The sequence below is a fragment of the Hippopotamus amphibius genome, chromosome 5, assembly GCF_030028045.1.
Source record: "Hippopotamus amphibius kiboko isolate mHipAmp2 chromosome 5, mHipAmp2.hap2, whole genome shotgun sequence".
NCBI lineage: Eukaryota > Metazoa > Chordata > Mammalia > Artiodactyla > Hippopotamidae > Hippopotamus > Hippopotamus amphibius.
Genome location: NC_080190.1, coordinates 149252905 through 149279093, shown reverse-complemented (window position 1 = coordinate 149279093; position 26189 = coordinate 149252905). Strand labels below are relative to the sequence as shown.

At 31.9% G+C, this 26189-nt stretch overlaps 1 protein-coding gene across 2 annotated transcripts in view; it reads left to right on the top strand.

Annotated features, from left to right (window-relative positions):
* CSMD3 (CUB and Sushi multiple domains 3) overlaps positions 1 to 26189 on the top strand; it is a 1219369-nt gene that overhangs the window by 460957 nt on the left and 732223 nt on the right. Inside the window, exon 7 of one of the 2 annotated variants that reach the window (XM_057736099.1) lies at positions 24680 to 24991. The exons of the other annotated variant lie outside the window; for it this stretch is intronic. Coding sequence (XP_057592082.1) covers positions 24680 to 24991 — 312 coding nt within the window. The remainder of the gene's footprint in view (positions 1 to 24679; positions 24992 to 26189) is intronic. 2 annotated transcript variants of the gene reach the window in all.

Below are 26189 nucleotides of genomic sequence, written 5' to 3'. Positions count from 1 at the left end.
TGATCTTTCCACAACTACTGACTGGAGGTAAAGGAAATGAGGTCAAGGTCCTTTTTTATGACAATGTTATTTTGCAAATAAAAGACCCAATATTTTAAGTCATCCTGTAAATTACATTGTTCAGGAACTCTTCTATTTTCTCTCACATTTTCTCTTTGGATGTTGAATAGTTTCTAGTATACCTTTGTATGTAGATGACCCTGCAATACTCTTATCTTCCTGTGAGAATTCTTTCTATATAATTTATGATGTATTTTCATGCTACATTTCTTTGCTTTTTTTTGCTACAGGACTTTCTTAATAGCTCTGCATAATGCATTCCCATTTAATTAAATGATAAGTGGGGCTCTAGGCCAAAATCAATCAGAATCAGAATAGGACCAATTTGTTTCATACCCTACAAGAGAATTTCATTCCTTATTGTTTTGTTGGTACTTAGAGAATAACACATTTTAAAGTTGTGCAAGTTCTATTCTTCTAATTTAATAGAAAAATTTACAAAACCGTTTGTACCTGAGGGCCTCTTTAATCAAGATGATGTCAACAAAACCAAAAGGAAAAAAAAGTGATATCCCTTTCAAAATAAATTATATTATTACAGTGTATTTCTGTCATTACTTTTTACTGCTTTTGCAGGGGAATAGAGTGGGGATAGCTTAAATGTATCAGTCGGAAAATAAATGTTTCATATCTTCAGAGGCCACTGTCTTCAAAGAAGTGATAGAGATATGTTGTCAAGGCTGTACATATGTATATAATAATAATTATTATATATAATAAATATATAATATAATAATTCATATATATAATATGTATATTATATATGTGGATTTGATTGATACAGTGTTTAAATATACAGTTTCTTATATGATGAAATTCGAAGATAATAGGAATACTGGTTTCTATGGCATAGTATTAAATAGTGTTTCTGGCATCAGAATATCTGGAGTTAAATCTTGGTTTTTCCATTTGTTCCAGAAATATGCTTTTTCTTTGTTTTCTTTTCTAACAATAATCTCACTAAATAATTCAGATTCCTGAATTTGTTCTTTCCTGCCCTACCTCAGAACCTCTGTTCAATATTCTGTTTCTTCAGAGCTTTTTTTGTTTTTATTAAACCATAAACTATTATGAATAAGGTATTATAATTATTATAGTAGTTTATTTCCATTTCTATATAACAATATTATCCATGTTTCACATTAGGTAACTCATGAAAACACTTATTAAAAGTACTGCAGAAAAAAATACTAACCAAAGTGTTTGCTAAAATACTGTATGCTACTCTGATTTATATGATATGAAATATATTAAAAAATTAGTAACTTCACAAGTTAATCCCTGTATTATGTTATTAAACATGAGTACATTCTGAATTCCCACTATCTCTCACACTTACCATGATTTGTAACCTCTTGTAGTTATTTAGACATTTTTTACAAACTGTAAATCTATACAAACATTGAAGTCAATTGCAGTAGATGTCAGAGGAATAATGACGTGTTCCCTAGTAAAACAAGTTGACAGGAAAATCCAAATCTCTTTTGTAGTAAATGTCAGGAAACATGAGAAGGATGTATAGCATGTGATAAAAAGTATAACCTAGTCAAATTAAATCTTTTTTCAAACCTTTAGCCCAACCTGATTAATGAGCTAATTGAGTCTTTCTTTAACTCCATAAGTTCCGACTTCCAGCTTTCTCATCAACACAGACAAGTTAATCCAATACGATAGTTGAGCAAACACAGACATTTAGATCCAACGATTATTTAAAATTTTCTTTTCAAGTAAAGCTGATTGCCTCATTAAGGAAGGCTCATAGCTCTGATTCCATATTTTTTTTCTTCATGAGTGAGCATTTTTTTGTATTTTTACAGAGACAGTTAAGAAAACTATGATTTAACACAAGTGTATTAGAAAAAATATAAAAGAATTTAAATATAATTGGTGAGTGGTGAACTTTTTTTTATGATTAATGGTTCTAAATGCAAACTCTAGAAAATGGAGGCCTAGGTTCAAGTCCTTTTTTTTTACCTTTTAGCTGCTCCAGGGCCCTCATAAATATACTCTCCTCAACTGTGAAATAGAGATATTAATAGAGTGTATCTCAAAGATTTGTACTTTTGGGTGAAATTGTATACAAGGAAATTAACACATTGCCTCACATACTAAGAATTTTTAAAGTCAGCTCATTATTAATACTATAAATTTCTGCCCAACAGAATATGCTTCTGTAGGCCTCAAGATATTTTTGTTTTGTGTTATTTGTGGATTCCTCTGTTATTAAGTTCCTTAAGAGACACATTAAATTCACTCCCACAGAGTCTGAACTGTGACTCTGCCCATGGCTGTCATTTATCCATCCATTCATTCACTTATTCAAAAAACATTTATTGAGGATGTTCTATGTACTTTGCTAGGGGATAGGATGGTAAAAGAGAGATGCAAAATCCTTACCTTCATGACTATTATAATATAGTTGAGGAAACTATCAAATAAAATTATATATTTGTTAAATAAACAGACCAAAAACAAAAAAAAAAAGAAAAGAAAAGAAAGGAATTGTAAGTTTTAATGTCTGTTATAAATGAAAAAAATGGAGGGGGCTGGAATAGAGAATAAGATAGGGGATGTAAGATCTAAGTCAAGTAGATATCCAGGGAACATACTCCCTGATGAAGTAATGGAAAAGCCAAGAAGATGCTTAGTATGAGAAGAGTGGAGTGGGGCAGTGCCAGAGCAGTGGGACTGAGGAAAACAGGCCAGTCAGGATAAGCAAAGACCCTGTGGAAGAAAAAGCTTAACATGTTTGACGAATCTAAAAAATACCCATGTGATGAAACATAGCAGAATTAAGAATTAAGTGACCTGAAGTAGTATTGTAGAATTATGTCCTCAGGCAGTGGTAAAATACATAGAAGAATTTTAAGCGAGAGACAATTGGCAATATGATTTAATCTTTGAAATTTTTGTTTTCACATATGTGTGGAAAATGTAAATGAAAGTGGGAAAATGGGTTGGTGAGAGAAAGCAGCTGCCTGAATTAGGATGAGGTAAAAATGAAGGCAGATTTGATATAAAAATTTGAGTTGACGTGGACAAGACTTACTGATTAATTGGATGTTGATATGAGGGAAAAGAAGAAATTATGAATGATTTCTAAAATTTCTTTGGTAAGGTACAAAAGGCTAAGGAGAACATGTTTTATAGTGAAAAGAAAGAAAAAGCACTCTTTGAGGCCTTTTATTTTTGACTTCATCAAATATATTTTGTGTACATTTGTGTCATCACAGAAATGGTCACATAGGTATGTTAAAAAGGAAGAGGAATGTCTATATGTGGAGTTCATAAAGAGTTCTAAGTTTCATTTGGGATTCATACCACAAAGATAGCATTTAAAATCATGGGACTTCATGAGTTCCCCCAAAGACATAAAAGTGCAAAGTCAGAGAAAAGACAACCCAGGATTGAGCCCTGAGAAATTCACTATTTAAATCTTATTTAGAGGAGCAGGAACCAACAAGAGATTGAAAAGAATCTACCAAGTATCTGTAAAGTAGACAGAAAACTAGAAGAGAGTGGTTTTGTAGAAGTCCAGACAACAGAATGTTCCATGAAAAATGGAGTGGTCAGGTATGACATGCTCTGAAAACTTTTCTGCTCTTCTTTACATTAAATTCTTAGAAGGATTTTTTGATATTCATTCTATTCTACTCATCTCATTCTCTCTTGGACCTCTTCCAGTCAATAACTATCCCTATAATGAACAGAGGTCACTATTTCTCAATTTTTGTATTATTTAACTTATTAACAGAATTTGACACAATTAATTCTCCCTCCTCATTGAAACACATTCTGCCTGTAGAATGCTACTCTCTTCCTACTTCCCTAACTCACTGCTGAATTCTCAGTCTCATTTACTGGTTTCCCCTCAGACTTCTGATCCTTATTCAGGCTTTTGCCCAAAGTTGTTTTTTTTTTTTTCCACCCTAACCCTGACCCTAGTTCCAGACTAGATGATGGATCTAGTCATCTCATCTTCCTGCAATCCTGTGGCTATAAATACTCTGCTGATGACTACCAGAGTTGTATCTCCAGCTCAGATCTTCTTCCCTGAACTCCAGCTTCACATGTGCAAATGCCATACAACATCTCCACTTGGATTTCTAATATGCTTCTCAAACTTAAAATCTCCGTAACTGAATGGATATTTTCTTGAAAAGTTTGCTTCTTCCAGTCTTTCTCATAAGCAAATGACAATTCTCCTTTTCCAGTCATCAGGATAAATCTTTGAAATCATCATTGCCTCATTTTTTTCTCACATTTTACATCAGCAAGTCATGGCCAGCCCTAATTTCAAAGTATCCATAATGTATGTAACTACTTTCTTCCACCTCCATTGTAGCCACCCAGTTTCTAGCCACCATCTCCTCTTGCCTCGGTCATTGCAACTTCTTCCTAAAGGCTCTTCCTGCTTCCATCCTTAGCCTTCTACAAGTCTGTGTGAAATAAAGCAGCCAAAATAATATTTTGAAAATTTGTCAGATAGTGTCATTGCTCAGCTGAGAACCCTGTGATGATTCCATCTCAGCTGTTGTAAAATCGTGTCTTATATGATTTAGGCTTTTTACCTCGTTGAGCTCACTCCTTCCTTCTCTTTCTTTTGCCATGGCAACATTCTTGTTCTCCAAGTGTCATAAGTGCTCCTGTCTTAGGGCCTTTGCTTTTGGTGTTCTCTTTGTCTGGAAGTTTAGTCAGTTGTTTGTGTGGCTTGATCTTTGATATACTTCACATTTTCACTTAAATCACATTTTCTTTGTGGGGTCTTCTGTAGCACCCTATTTAAAATTATATCTCTTTTCCTGGCACTCAGATCCCTGCCTCCTGCCTTGTATTATTTTTCTTTGTAGTGCTATTCATCATCTGAATATAAGCTTCCTGAAGATAGGGATATTTGGCTATTTTCTGCACTGCTATATGCTGAATCATTAGACAAGTAGGTGCACAATAAATAGAATAGGATTGGTAACATAGAGGTCATTTCTGTGGTAAGACTTGAGTAGAACCCTAAATGAACTTATTTGAGTTATAATATGAAGTGAAGATGTAAAAACAGATTTTGTAGACTGTGCTTTCAAGAAATCCAGCTAAGGAGGAACAGAGAAATGTGAAGGTGGTGAGAAGTGAAATATAGGGTCGGGATAAGGTTTTACTTTATTTTCTTTTTTTTAACATTAGAGATATGGAGATTGAAAGTGTATTTCTATAATTGTGTAAATGACCGTATAGAATAAGAGAACTTAATAATGTGAGGGAACAAAGAATGTAACCAAAGACCAAAGGTCTAGACATGTCATAGGATGCTATCCAGAGAACAAATGGGTAGATTTTTTGTTTGCTTGTTTGTTTGTCTTTCTTTGATAAGAAGGATATTTCTTCCAGAATAGAAGAAAGAGAGGGATAAATATTTACTGAATAAAAGTCATTAAAAATGCTTATTTATTTAAATTATTCTCAAGCTAACCTCAAGGCTGCCTTTCAGTTTGGAGAGTCACACATTTCAACATTCTAAAAAAGTTAAAGCTTTTAATGATTTTAATTTATGAAATCATTTATAAGAATGGAAGAAAAGATAAATGCACATAATCTGATGTTTACCAGTGTGGGTATGGCCCCAAATAAAAGCAGTAGGTAAGAAAATTAAGAAAGAAATCCTAAATAAAATGGAAAAAATAGAGGCAAAATTTGTATCTGAGTGTCTTTATTCTAAATCCTATGCTCTTTTTTTTTATTTTTTAATTTTTTTAATTTAATTTATTTATTGGCTGTGTTGGGTCTTCGTTGCTGCATGCGGGCTTTCTCTAGTTGTGGCGAGTGGCAGCTACCCTTTGTTGTAGTGCGCAGGCTCCTCATTGCCGTGGCTTCTCTTGTTGCAGAGCACGGGCTCTAGGCGTATGGGCTTCAGTACCATGAGCTTCAGTAGCTGCGGCACATGGGCTCAATAGTTGTGGCTCACGGGATCTAAAGCACAGGCTCAATAGCTGTGGCACACGGGCTCAGTTGCTCTGCAGCATGTGGGATCTTCCTGGAGCAGGGATTGAAGCCGTGTCCCCTGCACCAGCAGGTGGATTCTTAACCACTGTGCCACCCAGGAAGCCCCTATGCTCTTTCTAATGTAATTCACTATGTATTTCACTTAAACATTTTTGTGTGAATATTGTAATGTTTAGTTAAGTATTTCTGTACAAATTTTCACAAAATGACATTATACAAGAAGTTTTAAAAAGGAGTACAGGATTTGGGAAATACATTTTAACTCCTGTTTTGTTAGTTTTTCCATTTTCTGACAACCAAAATGTAAGGAGTGATTCAGTATAGGTATCAAACAATTAAACTTGTAAAGCATCTTCAGTTAATTAGTATTTTAGCCTCTGATCATGTCAACTGATATAAAATCAAAGTGCAGATATGATATCCCTTTGACCATCAAATTGCCATTTTTATATTTTGGAGTTCTGATATAATTATTCTTCAGGCTGTAAATTCCCTAGCCAATAATTATCTGCCACATGATTATTAGCTTTATTCAGACCTTCAGACAACAAAAATTCATACAACTATATCTCATAGAGACAGTTGCATGACAAAAACAGGTATTCATCAAATAATCATAAATTGCTAGTGCACATTAAAACTTTGAGTGAAGTGACTAATTACTTTAAAATGTAGGTGAAACAGATGTTCAAGAAAAAATAATTTTAAAATTGAGTTTTTAGTTAATAAAAATGTTTTAAATGTGTAACATGTTTATTGAAGAGCTGGAATCTATCTTAGAAAAGAATAAAATAATTTTACTCTTTTCCATCACTACCTTTAAATAACTTCTATCAACTTTTTCTTTTCATCATCAATGAACATTGCTTTTGTGCTGAGCACTGTGTCAAGCATTTTATTCCCTCTATTGGATTACATCCTCACAACATCTGATGTACTGGGTTTCTTTTCTCCATTTTACAAATTAGGAATTATAAGATTCAGAGCTACTAATCAATTTCATCAAGTTTTCCCAGCTACCCAACTGTTGGGTAGGGATTCATAGTGAGATCTGTCTGACATCACAGCATATGGAGTACCACTGTAAAAAAGGAACAAAATGCTGTATGACTTCCATTAGAAACCACCACTGTTATATATTATACTATCATCACTCTTTTGATTGGCTTCTTTCAGTATCCAGAAATACGGTTACATTGATGCTTAAAATTTAACAGAATAAATTTGTTTATTTTTTTGAGTTAAGAGTTCATCTCTATCCCAAAGTTCATCTAATTTTTTTTAAGGCTGCTAAGATATAGAGTATGTGTACACAGTTACACAGACTCCTTCATGACTGTCCATCCTCTGTCTAAAACTATGTGATATTTTTCACCCATCTATTTAAAACAGCTTTTTCTTCTCAAAACCCTGTTTAAAATATCTGACATTCATGTCAAAAAACTTCTTAATTAATTAATCATTCTCAGTGTCTCCCCAGTTAATTGAGTTGCTATACATGTATGTTTCCTAGTAAATCTGATGTAAAGTTTGGTATTTCTTTTTCTATGTGTACATATATCTGTCGCAGAACTACTAAATAATTGCACACCCTCAAAGTCTTCTTTCTCCTTATAGACTTCATTAAATTAGATCCTGAACCTCATAAGGTGGAAGTGTAACCTAACTGTCCTGTCTCTCAAAGAGACAAAATATTATTTTTAATTATATCTTTCTGAGATTAGTAAGAACAGCTGCAAATATACCCTTCAAAATCAGATATAAAAAAATCATGGAACAATTAAAACTACATTTTACAGCTCAAATCATCTGAGTAGACTTTCAGTATTAGAAATGTTAAGGATGTGAAAATGACAGACAAGGCTTCTCCTTTTCATTTGAGTATATCTGCTTCCATTCTCATGATTTCATAAAATGTTATATGAATTAGACTAAGCCATGGTTATATAGGTTACTTTGCTTATTTATTTAAGGCACCTTAATTATTTAGAATTTAAATACTTAAACTTCTCGGTTTCTTAAATTTTCTTAATGCAAATTTTAATTAAATATTCATCACACCTTGAAATGAGACTTAGAATTAGAAATCAGAGATAAAAGCTAAAAGATGTGACAAGCTAAAATCCTTCAAACAAATTTCTCTTACTAGAACTGTGGTTTCTGGGTGACCAGAGTAACAAATGACTGCTTGAAACTGCTTAATATGTTTCATGCTACCCTTTATAGATTTCTCCTTTACCAACTCCTCTCATATTATTTGCACCAGAACTGAACTAGCAGTCAGTTTCTTCATTCTTTTTCATACTTCTTCATCCTTGCATTTGCTTTTCTCTCAACCACAGCTGCCTGCCTCCCATCAGTTGCCTGCATCTCTTAAATGCAGTTTTCTCCATATTTTTTCTTATATAGAGATTCAGATATGATCTGTCTCTTTTCCTACCTTCCATTGCTTCTAGCTAATTTGTAGAAATCTTATATCTCCTTTAATGGAAAATATATGTCTTATTAACTTTCAGACTGAGAATAGTACTCTGGAAATTATAAACAGATATCTTTTATACAATGAGTGCATGTAAAAAATTTGTATTTATTAAATTTTGTGGAATATTTTATGCCAGTTATATTTTATATATTTCCAGACTTTTACAAGTGTATTTTTTCCAAATATAAAAATAAAAGACATTGCTACCACTGGTGATATCTAATTCTATTATTTTTAATTAGCAAGGCTACTATTATTCCCCATTTGGGAATGATGTGAGTTTCTTTTATTTAGTATCCTAATTTCTAAATAAATATGGTTTATATGGATAGATGTATTGATTCTACACTTATCAGTAGTATAATGTGAAGAAGATATGGACATAAAGATATAGAAGACAAAAATAATAATTTCTAACATATAATATTGTGGTAATTATAGCCCATGTTATATTTTAAAGCATCTGTCACAGTATCTGGCCATTTTAGACATAATGGGGTTGTACATGGTAATGTAACTAATTTCCTATATGATTATTTTTCATGGAAAAGATTGACAGAATAGCACTGTATTTTTTTCTTTATTGTATTTTCTTCATTGGAGTAATATTAATGAAGAATATGTTTGTGGTCTTTTCCAGTTTTCAGTTGCCTTTTGCATCCAGTTATTCTCTACAACTCTGTTTCTGCTAGTAGCTGGAAATATATATACTCATTGAGTTGTACATATCAGATGAAAATATAGGACATTACTTCATATAAGTGGACTATGCTTTTAAAATTTCTTGATCGGTTTAACCAGCACAATCGCACATTTGTACTTGATATTTAGAATAAATTAAGTATTATCTAATTTAAAATGCATTTAAATTTTAATTATCCCATGATCATTGGTTTGTTATTGATCCCCAGTCATCAAGAAATATTATCTCCATCCTTTATATCTGCACTAGCCTTCTCTTTGGTCTGTCCTCTGACTCTGTTGCCTCTCTATAATCTCTTCTCTACATAAAACTAGGGTGATTTTTTAAAAAAATACAAACCATGTCAAACTCAAAACCTCACCATGGCTTCCCAGCACATTTATTTAAAAACTTCATTGAGACAGCTGACTGGCTCTACATGTTCAACCCTTGTCTGTATCACCAAACTCATCCCTACGCTTCTCCTTCCTGCCTGTGACTCAGCAACATTGACTTTCTGGAATTCTTATCCCCCAGACTTCATGTGGTTGACTCCTTCCTGTCCTTTAGGTCATAATGTAAACATGCTCTTCTCAAAGAGGCTTTCATTGACAAGGTATGAGCCACTCTCTGTTATGCCACTTTTAAAATTTTCTTTAGTTTACTATTGGACATTTCCTTTCTTTGTTATTTTATTGCTTTATTGTATCTCTTCCCCTTTAAAAATATAAGTTCCTTGAAAGGAAGATGGGGTGTGCTTTTTCCCTTTATATCCTCAGCATAATAATGCCTAGCACATGGTAACACTCAATAAATATTTGCTAAATGAACCAACAAAGAAATACATTGTTCTTTTTAGATATACTAGCCCATTTTCTTAATTCAAGAATTACCACATCTCATGTCATTTTGTGGAATGCCATAATCTCATTTTTTTATATCCCATTTAGCCTTGGCCTCCTTCTTGTTCCTTAAAATTCCAACGATGAAATTTTTCTAAATATCTTGGATACACTTTCCCAGCATATGTGGTAGGCTGTAAGGGTCGTGGAAGAGCATTATTCACAGTCACATTTGTGCCAGTTAACACTAGTGTCTCCCTGCTGCCCACAGTATCTGTTTCTTTCAGGGATTGTGCTCCTCAGCTTTTAGCATTCATTCCCATCACTTTGTCTGTTATTTATTTGGAACATTGGTTTCAATTAGCCATTTGGATACTTTTTAAACCTCAGTACTCATTATACTTTCCGTATCATCCCAGGCAATTCCTCTTTCTGCATAGATCTGCTCTTGGCTCTTAATATGGACTCTCTGGTCTGATGTTATTTACCTTTTCAGCCTTTGCAAATGTGAAGTCTGGTGCAGAAGCTCTGTAAGAGCTTTTTCAGACTTTTTCATCTTTGAAATCCTCTAGTGGGAGAAAAAGCCAGGAAACCTATCTTATTTTCTTCCACATGCTACTTTGTCACATATTTCTTGTCACAGCAGCAAACTACTACCATAATCAACTCCCAGTATACATGCACACACATGCACATTAATAGCAAAGTGATTTGTTTAAATTTAAATCAGCTCTTCCCTCTATATCACTTACTTAGAATAAATTAAAAAATAAAACCCAAACTTCTTAAAATGGCACACAAGTCCCTCATTTCCTACTAAGAATTCTCTCACTGCCTTCTTAGACATAGCATCTTCTTTTTTGTCTTAGGTTCTTTGTATTTGCCATTTTCTCTGAGTGGAAAAGTGTGCTCCCAAACCTTCCTGTGACAGGCTTTTTTTTTTTTTTTCACCAGAGGTTAGCACATAAATCTACTTTTTAGAGAGGATAAGTCAATGTGAATTAGGCTACCCTCAACAACCTAGGCATTCTGCCTCCTGTATTTGTGCCTTCAAAGTACTAACATTGCTGAAATCATCATGCGTACTTTCTTGATATCTCTTCCCTTCTTTTGATCATTTTAGCAACCAGAGGAATACCTGGAATGTATTAAATGTCTAGTATAGTTTGTAGGAGGAGAGAAAGAAAGAAAAACAGGAGGAACCAAGAGAGAGAGCGAAGAAGGAAGGAAGTGAGGGAGAGGAGTGGGGCAAGAGAGAGGGGGAAACAGAGAGAAAGAATGGCAGGTGAACAACATATTAAAATGTGTATTATTTAAATTAAATTTTCTATTCTTATAGGTTTATAGAGTTGGAAAGGTTATAGAGTTGGAAAGGACCTTAAACATCTTGTATGGCCCAGTGATTCCTTTTTGAGATTCCCTGAAAGAATAATAATGGTCCATTATTTTCATTATTTCTAAACACTTATTTAAAATTTACCCATTACAGTGTTTCACATACTAACTAAAGTATCAGTTTTCATTGCTTAGCACTATAATTAAATTAACACCGTGATATATTGGTTACCTCATGGTGCTTAGAAGTGCTGATTATCAGGAGACATGATTGTTTTTTTAAAATGAGCTTCCATTTCTTACTGTGAAAGTGATTTAGTTTATTTGTAAGACAGAAGTTTTCAAAAAATAAGTTTCTTAGGGAAATGTAATGAAAGTAGCATTTCATGGTGACAAATTTAGAAACTACTAATTCAGTCCAAACTTTTTGATGACAAATGAAAAAATTAAGGCAAATCACCCACAATTTTATTCCTAGTTTTAGCATAGCCAGTATTGAACCAAGAACTAATTTCAAAACAATGTTCTTTCTAATCTATTAAGTGATGTTAAAAATGATTGTAAATAATCATATTTTGCAAAAAGCAAAAGTATAGATGTAGTCACATTATAAATAATTTTTAATTACTATAGATCATTAGGTCAACTCAAGAAAATGTACTATATATAATTGTATGTACTATTTTAGGATCACAAAATAATATTTTAAGTATCTCAGTCTCTCTTTTCTATATTGCAAACCTAAGTTTTTGTTATTGACTGACTGGCATATTATTCTTTAATTCCAATTTCTTTCAAGGCACACCATGTAAAATTTCATCATCAATGAATTTTAGAAGTTATTCTCCTGAATATGAAAGTATTCTACTCTCTATCAGGAAAGCCAGAAACTACACAGATTCAGTGACATTTTATAGCAGAATCATCTCTCTGAAAGGAAAAATACAATTTTTGAGGACGTGTTTTGAATGTAATTACACATAAAGATACATTTGAGCCAACTGTTTTTGCAGATAGACTCTGTAAGTCACTGTATGACATGACTGGGGGCTCTGAGAACCCCCAACATCTGACCGAATTCTGTGCAATCTAGCTAGTGACTGAATTTCTGTAACACAAATTTCATCTTCTGATGAGACTTTGACCTTGTTGTGAAATATATTTTTACTTCAACAAAGAATTCCACGTACTACTTTGAAAAACTGGATTAAGTCAGTCCTCATAGGTGTGGCATTGGAAAATAGAAAAATGACAACAAAGGGAAATGAATACAGACATATAAGACTTGTGGGCTAAAAATCAAAATATTTTATAATTTTAAATTTTGTTTTAGAGATGACCCCTGGTAACCACATTTTGGAATTACTAAAATTTTACTTTTTTAATCTTAAGAATGGTTTTTATGTTTTCCATCAGTGGAAAGAGGATCCATCCTATCACAATACTACTTTCTTTCAAGAAAAACAGAAGTTCTAAGAAGGGATGAGAGAAATGTGGTGCTAATTAGAGTGAGTGGAATCAAGGGACTGTTTTCGGTTGTGTTCATACAAAGTTCACATATCATCTCATGGCTTGCACCATATCTGCTGTACCATATTCTCACAATATGCCGTATATTTTCATCTTAAATTCTTGTGATTTCCTACTTGCAGTCTGTGTTTTACCCATACTAATGGCCATTAATTCCTAGAAGCTAACAAAATCTGTCTTGTCTCATGGCCTTTATACATAAAGCACACACTGTCTGGACCATCTCTTTCCTTTTTCTTCCCCGTGGAAATTCCTATTTATCTTCCTGCTTTCAATTTAAATTTTTCCTCCAGAAAGCTTCTCTTTGTTAAGTCATTCCCAAGACCAAATTAGTGTTTCTATTATATATTCCTATAAAATTCTGCATTTTACATATTGTGTCAATTAACCATGGCTTGTAAAAGCCACCCCAAGTCATTAGAGGCTTAAAACAGTAATACTTTACTATTTCTCACAATTCTCTTAGTTTGCAGGATGTTTCTGGGCTCATATGTATAGCTCCATTAAGCAGGAGGATTTACTGGACTGCTAGGTCCACTATTGCCTCATTCACTGAAGTGCCTCCGTATTGTCAACTGGGGCACTTCAGTTCTCCTCCACATGCCTCTCATTTTCTAGTAGGCTAGGCATAGTTCCTTCTATGGTAGTCTCAGGGAAATATTCCAAGAGAGCAAAGGTGGAAGCTATAAGGACTCTTGGAATGGAGACACAAGAATTCACACAATATCACTTCCTCTTCACTCTTGTTGGTCACAGTAAGTCAGAAGGACCACTTAGATCCAAGGTCATAGGGAAATAAACTATACCTCTTGATGGAAAGAGTTGCAAAGAATGTGTGGCCACATTTAATGTAACACAACAACATAATGCAGTCATATCTTATTGATTTTTCTTGTTTGTGTGTTTGTTTTTATGTTTACATTATCCCTTTCACTCATCATTTTATCCTAGCATTGAACAATGGCTAATGGTTTAATATAGATGTGTTCATTGAATAAAAGATAGGTAGTGACCCTATTGATATTATTTTAATTTTTATTCCTTAAATGTGAATTCAAATATACAAATTTTACTCTCAAAATGTAAGATTAACTCAAATGAAAATACATATTACTTCATGGAAATACAGAGCACGAGAGACCTTGGAACATAGTTATAGAGAAATAAAGTGAAATTCCCGAGTTCTAACTGAGTAAGAAGTAGTATGTCACCAAGATTAAGAATACTAGCTATGGAATCTGACAGTCTGAATAAAAGTGTCAGATGTATCAAATCTTTTATTTTTATTTCCCATTCTTTCATTTTATTAAGGTTTTAGCTCAAATGTCACTTTGTGTTTCACTACTAGCTATTATATTAATCTGTCTATTCTTCATCAGATTAATCTTTCTTAGGAAACATACCATCTGTACTACTCACCTCTGAATCATTCAGTGCCTGACATAGAGTGGGCATTCAATATATTCTTGTTAGATAAATACCTGAGTGAATGAATGAATGAATGACTTGAGACAATAAATGAGTGAATACATGAATGAATGTTCTTAATCAAGTTATTTATCCTGGATTATATTAATTTTAATCGTATCTACTGTATATGATTTTTGAAGATTAAATGGAAAATGTTTATCATGGAACTTGCATGAAGTAAGTGATCTGTAATTGTATGGCTATGATTTTTGGAAGTTGAAATCAGTGGGGATAGTTGCTTAGGACTAATTGATTACTGGATCTTTGTGGTAAAAGTCCTCATAGTAAAGTATCTACACTCCATAAATAGTAAAATTTATGTGAAGCTAGGAAAAAAGATTTCTTCTATGAAATTTTCTGAAGATTAGAGAAGTCCTTGTAGGTAAAAGTTAGGAACCTGAAATTTACAGAAGCTTTTGTTCATCCAGAAAGGAAAAAATAAAAAGTGATCCAATTTAGTAACATGGTAAGAAGGCTTAAGGATGATAAATACAAGTCTTGTAACTATTAAGCATCAGATAATTTTCAAAGATAAGTGAAATTAGATTACTAAGAACTGTTATGACAAGAAATACTATAATAGTTAAAGGAGGAAACAGTAAGAACACAGAGGCATCATGTTAAGCTGAAACTGAATTATTATAAAACTGTTGGGGTTTGTATATACTTTTGCTGTATTTGCAAGTGAAACAGGTGTGAAATTTAATTCACAGACTTGCATGAGCAAGAAATGTCTTTTTGTTCTCTTAAATTCAAATAAATTTGAGAAACCCTATTATTCCTGACAGGAGGAGAGTTCTATCCAGGTCATTTTGTGTGAGGGTAGAAAAAACATTGGCACCTTCTTACCTCGCGTTGCAGAAGAATCCAGGGGACATTTGCAGTGCTTGGACAATGGCACCCTGTCATCACTGTCCAAGCCTGAATTTTCCGTGAAACCAGGTGATCTTGTACTTCCCATGACAAGCCTGAGTAGAAAATATTAGCCAAAGGTGAGAGTCCAGATTCCTGGACTCTTCCACTTTCCTGAGATGCAGGAGGGAGGCTGTGTACATCATCTTCAGTGCCTCTCCTTGGCCCCCAGCATCTACCCAAGTCATTGCCTTTCTCCTATCACTTGATGAAATCCTCTCAAGAATCCTAGACAGTTAGGAAACGACAGCTATGGAGAGATCTTAGAGCAAATTTCTCTTTCAGTCCTGCAGAACCATCCTTCCTTGAGGCAAGGGAGTTGCAAGAGAGACCTGAAAAAAGTTAGACATATGTTGGGGAAGAAGGAGGAAGAAATACAAGGAAGACAAAACATAAATAACTTACATATTGATTCAGACAAAAGTGTTTACAGACTGTTTTGTATTGGGGAGGCTAAGTAGAGGTGTTCTGATTTTCAGGAGTTAGGATTGTGGTTTTGGGATTATAAAATTTGGGTCCAATCCTAGCTTTTTAATTTATTAGGAAAGTGAGTTAGTGCATGTTTTGAAACTACTCTGAGCTTTAATATCCTCAGCTCACAGATACTTTTGAGCATGAAATGAATTGATTAGGACTGTGTCTATAACACAGTAAATGTTCAGTAAATGCTGATTCCTCTTTATAACATGTTTATTTAAGTAGTCTGTTATCCAATCATTTAAAGTAACCATTAGAATGATGGATATATTTATAGTGTTTTAATCACCTGTATTCAGAAATTTGAGCAGGTGAGATACCATCCCACAGGTGAAAAGCCAAGTGTCCATCATCCTTATAAAAGTTAAAAGTATACTTCAGAAAACTGATTTGATAGTCATATTACCTGTAATTGGAATATACCAAAATCATCTGGATAGATATAAAACTTTTAGATATTTAAAACCATTTTAAAGATTAAGAAAACTTCTTTTGTTTTAATTAATATTTTTCATCTAAAAGTCAGTCAATTAAATGGTGTATGATCTTAATCAAACAGAATATTCTTACTCATTGTTATAAGCTTCATACCTTTGATTGATGGTATTAAATCAATAAAATGTAGTCTTTGTAGGAAAGGAACTTGACAGAATAACTACATGAAGAAATATGAAGGTTTACCTTTCAATGTGGAAATATATATTTTAAATACCCCAACATATAATTGTATATAATATCCCAATATATAATGTATAATATATTTGCCTTTCCAGTCAATGGTAGCCTTTGATGGTAAACAAAGTTCTTACCATTTCTAAAGGTTTTGAAAGAACTTTCTTTCAACATGCTACTTTTTAAAGCCAAGATTGGCATTTTTTTCAAGAAAATCACTCCTGCTACTAACTAATTAGCTGCTACAGAATAAAAAGTGTTTTACAGAGTGTTGATGCAGGAAAATAAGACTTTTTTTGGTTTGAGTTTCTTATTAGGCTGCTCTACTTCAGAATATTTATGCAAATATTCACCAGTTGCTCAGCAACCTTTCCACAGTAAATACCATAATAGTATTTCCTCCAGAATGTCAGCGCTTTCCTACCTGTCCACACCTCCCTTAAATCCACCTGTTAATAATGAACCTAGTTCTTCCAAATCATATAACAACCACATGGGATCAGATATCAACTTATAATAAATGCTTCAACAAGAAGTGTTCAGTGATCTTACTGCAAGCTTCACACTCCTCGCCAAAATATATATTTCTCAAATTGCCCCTATTATTTCTCCTGAGGAGAAGAAAACTTTACAATAAACTACTTCAAGCTAAATAGTTAAGCAATCACTCTAATATGAGTGTTCTCTCAACCAAAAAAGGTATTTGTTTGATTTTAAGAGAACAGTTTTGGGAGAGCAATACCTAATCCTAAAGAGCATCTTTTTTTAGGTAGCAGAGAGAAAAATGCAGGGGTAAGGATAGCTCCTTGGTTCCCTTTAAATCGTATCACATATATAAAACCAGCATTATGTATACTTTGTACTTTAGGTATTAAAAAAAGAGGAACACTTATAATTAGTAAAAAATTACAAATCCCCTGCCGTTCCCAATCTAGAAGGCCATTGTAGAAGGAAATAGAGAATAAATATGGATACACTGAGAGAGTCAAGGCAAGCAGAGCTCAGAGACATGATGGGCTAGGTCAGGACAAAGCCTTCTCTTAATTTTTCTTTCAACCACGATATGTATAAAGGGTAACTCCACCAGTTCCTTTCCCTTATTTCTTTCCCTTCTCCTTCACAATACCAAATATCATCATTATAAAAATTTTTTGGAGCAGAAGATGTTCTGGGGGATGGAAGAAAAGGAAAATGCTACCCTTATTTGAGAAAACACAAATGAAGGAGTGATTTATGTGTTCTTAGATGTTCCTTCCTCTTTTTTATTACTTATGTTCCAGCACATACCATATAAATTGCAGTTATATTATAATTATGTTTTTATATTGTTTAAATACACCTGGACAAATTCAATTTCTTTCTTATATTTATATCCTTAAAATACATTTAACACAATAAATATTAATTAAACATGAAATAAAATGTTTATGTTTTTGAGAAATAAGAGAGTAGTACATCTACCCACATTCATTCTTCCCTCATATATTTATGAAGGGGAAGTGAGAGATATGCATGTATAAGACATGATTTCTACTTTCAAAATGTCATTAATTCATAGAATTATTCAAGACAGCAAGGCTCTGAAAGTGAAGGAGTTCCTTATAGTACACTTTGGAATAAAAGATATGCAGTATCCCTTTTTCCTAACAACGCCTTTAAATCTTCTATGAGAACTGGCATCTATTCCACAAGATTTTGTGTGGAAGGAAGTTAAACAAGTGTGTGTTAAGTTACATTTTGTTTGTTTGGGGGAAACCCAGAATGATGTATCCTTATTGTTCTGCTAAGAGATAAGACTTACACGAAAGAGGTCTCAAAATGCAGGATTCTAGGAGAGGATTTTAGAAGGGTGAAGGGACATTCTATCCCTTTCTCTTACTCTTATGAATATGGCAAGGATGCTGTGAATATTATTTCAAAAGCTAGGTCTTCAAATTTTAATGTCAGTATTGTGACTTTATGGAGGAACATTATGCTTAGTTATACAAAAAAGGCTTCACTTTGCATTTTCTGAATATTTATTCTTATGAGTGGTTTGTGTGTTTGTGACTGGGCACATTAAAAAAAAAAAGACACCTTGCACCTACCACCATACATTGTTGAGACTTCCAAAAATGTATGAAAAAGAGTGATAAGATGCTAAAGTTTCATTTTGGAACTTCATTTTAATCAATTAGGTGAAGCAAGAAATGACTCTTTTTGAGAGAGAAAATCTTCAAGACTCTTAGAGCCCTCTACTTAAGTATATTTTTCCCTCACATGAGCTTAACTATATTTTTAGTAAGAAATTAGATGTCTGTTCTCTCACATTCTGTGACAAATTGTCATGATATTTAGTATAACATGCATAGATTTATACTATATATGTTATATAACATATATAGCATATGCTATATAACATATATAGCATATGCTATATAACATATATACATATATATGTATATATACAGTTTTGTTGTGGTAGACCAACACAGTACTCTCTATAAGCTTTCTAAAACTTGGCATTTTCTATATTTCATTTAGATAAAGGTATTTATGGTTGTTTGGCATGTATGTTTATCAACATTTCAAATAATTCAGAATATGGAGTTTTTATCTTATATATAAACAACTTGGCATTAGTATGTATGTTGTTGAATATTTGTTTTTATAATCATTCATTTACTCATAGTAAGTGCGGATTTAGAAAATGTTTCACTAAATCTTGCTATCATCAGTTTCAGCTTAGTTTGCAAATATTTACTTGTTTTCCTTACATTTAAAATCAGTAAGATCACTTGCATCTGATAAACAATAACAAATCCATTTGTGAAAGTTAATATTGGTGTCCCTATTTAATGCTTAGAAATTTAAATATACATATATATCTATGTCAGTGAATTCAGAAAGACAATTTATATTTAAACTCTCAGAGCTATTTTTAAATTAATATGTACCTAATTTATTTAATTAACTCATGATCATAGAAAATCTGTTACTCAAATTAGTGATTTTTCTTTTTTTTTACTCTACTAAGATCAACTTCTTTCACATTTCAGTGTATCAGAAGTTTGGATTCAGGTGACAGCATTTTTGCATTGTCATGTCATAGTTTAATGATAGAATGGTTTCTTTCTTAGAGGTGCATCTTATAATTAAGAATACCTTATATTTATTTAATTAGATATTTTAAGATCATAATCTTATTTAGTTTCAAAATAAATGCAGCATTTGAATTTAAAATCAAATCTTTATAAGACCAGTATAGACCTGCTCTTTAAAACTAAATTACAAACTGAATTTTTCAGGATTTGTCCATTTATTTTCCTAGTCGGAGAGACAATTTTGTATTAGGTAATGACCATCAAAGGTAGATTATTTATATTTTGCTTGCAATTTAAGGGCTGCTTTCTATTTGTTTACTCATCTCTTCTGTAAGTTAAATATTCATAGTACTCACACACCCACCAAATTATACTATTAAATACTAAGCTATACAGATTTTAGGATACTGGAATTTATAATGTTGAAAATGCAAAATACTTATTTTCCCAACTACAATATGCTTCCTAAAAATTGTAACATGTAACATGTAGCAAAGCAGTGGGTTTGTTTTACCTCACCCCCTCATATTTTAATTAGTTTTCAGGAGTCCTCATTTATTGGCACTTTCCTGTAAGTTTCATGTAGTATTGAATAAAAGAAGAAAAACAACATACAAATTAAAATACATATGCTAAAATTTATAGAGTATCTAAATGATGACTCAAATAGAATTGCTGCAGTAGTCGTATTTGTATTTTATTTTGATGTTATTTTGTATGTTTTTCTTTTGCATCTTTTCATGTTAAATATGTTTATTGCATTTTTCTTCATTATATATCATTATGCCAAAAAATTATTCAATTAGGATTATTTTGTTATTTAAGCTTTTATTCAAATGTTTCATTTTAAATACTAAAATTAATGGAACAGAATATATGTTTTATATAAAATAACAAACCAAGCATAAATATCTAAAAGCTACTTCTATGAATAGACAGTTATCTTTAACATGTACTTGTATAGCTGTATGCATTTTAGGACATCCACTCATATCTCTAGCAACATATTCTGTTCTTTATGTCTGTGATGAGTTAGACCATAATTACAAAGCAATATAGCATAATTTTTTAAAAATCTGTAAGACTGAAATTTTAATCAAAGTGAAATTCAAATTCAGTATTTATATGTTTTTATGTAATACACTTTCTAGATGACACATTTATAAATGGCTTTACATGAATTATGCCTAGTACCTTGCAGATTGTTGAAATAACAGACTTCGAAAACATAATTTTTGTTATGATGCATAACAAAATCCAAATTTAATTATATAATTTGTACTGTTATATAAATTTGCCAATTTACATGTGTGACATGTCATTTTACATTAGCATAATTCCAAGATGACATATAGTTATGATTTATAGAAGCATGCTTATATATGTAAATCATTTCATTTTATTTTTGTTATAGTTGGAAATGTTTTATTTAAAATATTAATAAAATTATATTTTAGACATGTTTATATTGTAAACATCAAATTTATTATATATCTCAAGCAATTTAACTGACAGGGTAATCTAATTGGATAAACTACATTTTGTATACATGGTTTGATTTCCAGTGAACAATGAGTTTTCTGAATGTGCATTTTATTCCTAAATTTGGGTTGTATGTCTTGTAACATGCATTTAATGCTGTGCTATTAAAGATAATGCTTATGTAATTGTGTAGCATACTTAAAATATTTTAAAAGAAAGTAAACTATTATACTTTAATATTGAATTAGCTATATTATATATTCAATGTTGAATTGATGCTATATATAATCCTAAGCCTTTTTCCAGCATTGGCAATTTCCTCATAAAACAGTTATATATACAAAAATGTTGAGTGTTTTGAAACTGTTTTTGACAATTTAAAAATCCGTGTTTCACACACTGCCAATTTAAAATGGTACCAAAATTAGTATTCCAAATTAGTCTGCATTTTAAATAAAATGGTTATAGAATATATGATATAATTGTATAGTGATGGATGATTTAATTCTCTTATAAAGGGAATCAATTATTTTTTATAGTTCCACTATATATATATTAAAAATACCTAACTAAATTTAGATGCACTTCTATTTCCTGCCATTATGAGATATATCTATCTTTTACAGAAATTTGAACATTCTGAATAAATCCATTTCACACTAACATTGTAAACTATCATGGTTTGGGAATGTTGACACAAATCTTCAAGTAACTGTTACTTATGCAAATAAATCTTCAGATTCCACACTTTTTCAAAGTGATGTTTTTGAAAGTTCAAAACAAAACCATCAATTTTTCCTTTCTTTGGAATTATCCTTCATTTCGTTATACTGTTTGACATATGATTTACCATGTTAAAAATTATAATCGTTTCATTCATGAAATTTATCCTCTTTATTATTGTTAACAATCATAATTAGAATTATTATTAAATTCATTCATTCTTTTATTCTTTCTTTTGAGGGATATTTCTTGAGCATATACTACGTACCAGGCATTGTCCTAGATACTTGGGTTTTAGCAATGAGTGGAATTTACAAAAATCTCAGCTTTCAGGGAGCTTGCATTATAGTATGAGGAAAAAATATTATTAACGCAAAATATAAGTAAAACATAAGAAGTAGTAAAAATATCTGGTTGAAATACATAGCCAGTTAGACTATAATTATTAAATAAATTTTTTCAGTGCTTTATTCAAATATTACACCCTGTTCTGCATTCAAGTTAAGAGAATAATACTGAGTCATCACTACCATTGGCCAGAAGTAGAACACCATTACTGAAGATTTTAAGATTGGGACTGCTAGCAGGTCCTGGATCTAAATGCTGCTAAAGATCAATTCTAACTCACAAATTTAGTTAAGAACTGTATTTACCCCTGCAGTCTTCAAAAAATGGACGTTTGGAATTAGTCTGTAGATCTTAAAGATTAGTTATAGAAGCACCTGGACACATTCCTAAGAATTACCTCAGATTCATCTACCCAAATACAAGGATTAATTGTAATGACCTTAAGTGATGAAATATAATAAATACCTATTCGATTTACTTATTGTTAAAGGTAGAAACACTGAGATTTGAGACAGAACAAATTCCATTATTTTTCATACTTTGATTGCATTTAGCAAACATATGTTTATAGTTAAATGGATTCCTTTTTTAAACTGAAAGTGAAAGCCCAGAAATTATGATAAAGTTAGGAAGAGTTCTAAAGTATTAGTTTTTCATCCTGATTTCATACTTTCTTTCAAAAAGAAAGGTGCAATTAGATTTCTGAGAAGAATAATATGAATCAGGTAACTGTTTTTATAGTAGTGAGCATAGGGACATCAAAATGTCTGATTTACCATGAGGTCAGTTACTGAATATTAGGAATGCAAGTGTAGCTATTGCTTTATCATGTGATTAAAGAAAACTGTTACCAAATATTATCTTAGTAAATATTATTGGCCAACTTGCATAACCAACATGCATTTAGTAGGTTGTAAATGTCACAAAATAATTTGGATGAATATTCAATAGCAACTTTTTTTCTGATTAATGCTTTAAAATATATTAAAAGCCTTTAAAATAATCTGATAATTGTTATGATTTATTTAACCCTGCCTGCCACAAAGTATAATCATTTAATTCTTTTGAATTTCTAAATCTAACTAAAATGAGATATGAAAACACAGGCTGGAAGAATTAGTAATAGACATGTGCTCTTCTACTTGCTTGTGAATGAGGGGGGGTTCATGTTTAACTTCTTTTTTGAGTTTAAAGCAGGAACCTGAATTACTAGTCCTACTAATCACCTACTTACAGCTAAAGTGGGTGGGGGAGGCGAAGGTGACAGAACATGCTCAAACCACATTATGTGATATAGCTGTTTTTTTTCTCTTGCAAAATGAATAAAATATCCCTATGTATTTTTGTCTAAAATATCTATATATACATTGTGGACAGAAATTTGAAATGCAGTTTGTTGAGAAAGCAATACATGAAAACATGTACCACTCATTGGCTTTAAAAAATACTCAGAAGTTTTCTGACTGGGACCTGATTATTATTCCTAATTAGTAGCTGTTCCTCCAAAATTCAATAATTTTTTTCCTGTTAAGCATTTTAGCTGTCAAGATCCTTCTGAGTATATGCTCATTCAGTTTCATGCTTCTATTATAAAGTTACATGTTTATTCATTATGTAAGAATTGTGTACTACTGAGGACAACTATTGAAAAAGTTTAAGTGAAAGGAAAAAAAATCCTAATTTGGCACCTTTACAACAATTTTAAAATTATAGTGAAACTTTAATAAGATTAAGAATGTGGAGAATTACTGTGACAAGTTTATGAGATATTTGGAAATTTTCAACCATTTTTAAAGCTAATTTTGTATGAGTAAAATTTCCATGCTAATAATTTTCAGTCATTTCTAAATAAAACAGTTTGATTTTAACTAGTTTAAAATTGGTTAATCTCAAGATTTACTTTAAAACTATGAAAAATATTACCCAACTTCAAAAACAACCCACTAAATTGTGAAATATGTATAGCTCATGGCATTGAATATTTTATCATATTGGCTGCTTTCTGGCAAATGAGATTAAGATAGACATTTACATAGAGTAGTTATTTCAGAGTTTCATTTTTTTAATTCATTTTGTCTTCAGTTTGGCTTTGATTTTTAAATTCTTCTTTCTTCACTTGTCTTAAAATAGAAAAATTTGATATTTTTCCCAGAAATCATGAAGAGATATGGCATAGACTATTCAAAGCATACTTTTGAGAAAAGTGTGGCTGTGTAGTTATCCATTCTGTCAAAACTTGTCACTTGCCAGGCATTTGTTTCTAAAAAAATCATCTGTGGATAAATAATGAATAAGATTGATTCAGGGCCATGTAAAGGATTTACTGTTTCACCTTTTTCTCCCTAATGTGTTACAGTTAAAATGTGGGTATATTTGTATGTAATATCCGTTCATAGGTTGATTGATATAAACCAAACATCAGATCTGGTTACTCCACATTTTAGTGGCGTATTTGTGTTTTGCCTTTTCATGTTGATTATATTTAAGGTGATAGAAGGGAATATAATTTATTATACTTATGAAAAACAGAAAAAAGAAACAAAATTTAAAAGAAAAAGTTAGCATCTAGTGCTACTGTGTCCCACAGGTTCTTCTACATTGACCCACACTACCTCCACTGGTGAGTTAGAGGAGCATAACAGGACTACCACTGGTGCTATTGCTGTTGCTAGCACATCTGCAGATGTTACTGTATCCAGTGTTACAGCTGTCACCATCCATAGACTTTCCGAGGAACAGCGAGTGCAAGTAAAGAATCTCAGAGATTCAGGTCTGGAACCCAACACATCCAAGGACGGGCTCTCTCCTCATCAAGCAGATACACAAAGTACAAGGAGAAGACCAAGAAATGCTGAACAGATAGAAAGAACTAAAGAGCTTGCAGTTGTTACTCATAGAGGTATTGGATGTTATTTTACTTGTGCCCATTTAGTTACAGCCAAAGCTATATTTTGGTAATGATTCTAATTAGAGAATGAGCTGAAACAGAGCCAAGATATAGGAAGCAAAAGAAAGAGTTCAAAGTAGCTGAAAAATATAGACAGTAACAGCCAGAACCTGAATAATTTGAAAGCACAAAATTAGAATAAAAAAACAAATCAAAATGCAATGCAAATGTTGAAGGGAGCACAAATAGAAAGAAAATAATACATAAAGGATAGTAAAAATAAGTACTAAATACCTATTGCTTATTACATAGCACTTACGGTATTGAGATAACATGAAAATAATATAGCCATTTTTCTATTAATAAGTGCACATATTTACTGATTGATGATTTATCCCATGTAGTAATTTTCATATTTGCATGAAATTTTTGTTACAAAAATGCCAATTTATTATTGAGAAAATAGATAACTTGATTGGGGAAAAATGGAAACATTATGTCTGGTGATTATTTTATATAGCATATGCTACTGTTTCTGAATTACCTATTGCCTGACCCATAGGATTATACTGAGAACAGATTTTTCATTTTGAAAAGATGTTATTCATTGATATTATGGCTCCAAAATTAAATATTGCTTAACTTCCTATTTTAATTTTTAGAGATAAAAATAGCACAGAGCCAAATCATATATTGGTAATTTTCTAGTCAACTAATGTAAGTCTATCTTTTACAAAATTAAGAAGTATAGCAAACATTTTTTTTTCTGTTTCTTGGTAGCAGGTTTCATTGAACAGCTTAGGAAAAACTTAGTGTAGTATCAAAAACTAACAAATGATTTATACTGATATAGGCATCAGTGGAAATATTAATTACCTGAACATATTTCAAATACAAAATATCTATTCTGGCTCTATTTCCAACTCATAATCATATATTCTCCACAATGGCTATAGTTCATGTAGTATGGTTATGTGTGTTTTATACACAGCATGATATAAGTAATAGAAAACCATTCAAATGGTTAGTATACACTAAGGAGAAAAATCAAGACATCTTTACGTAAATTGATTGAAAATCACACAGAACTATCTCAGAAGCTCATTTCCATCAGAATTCATACTGAACGTACTTACTTTGATTCTCTTTAATAAGAAGCATTCTAAAATTAATTCTTGGGAATTCCCTGGCGCTCCAGTGGTTAGAACTC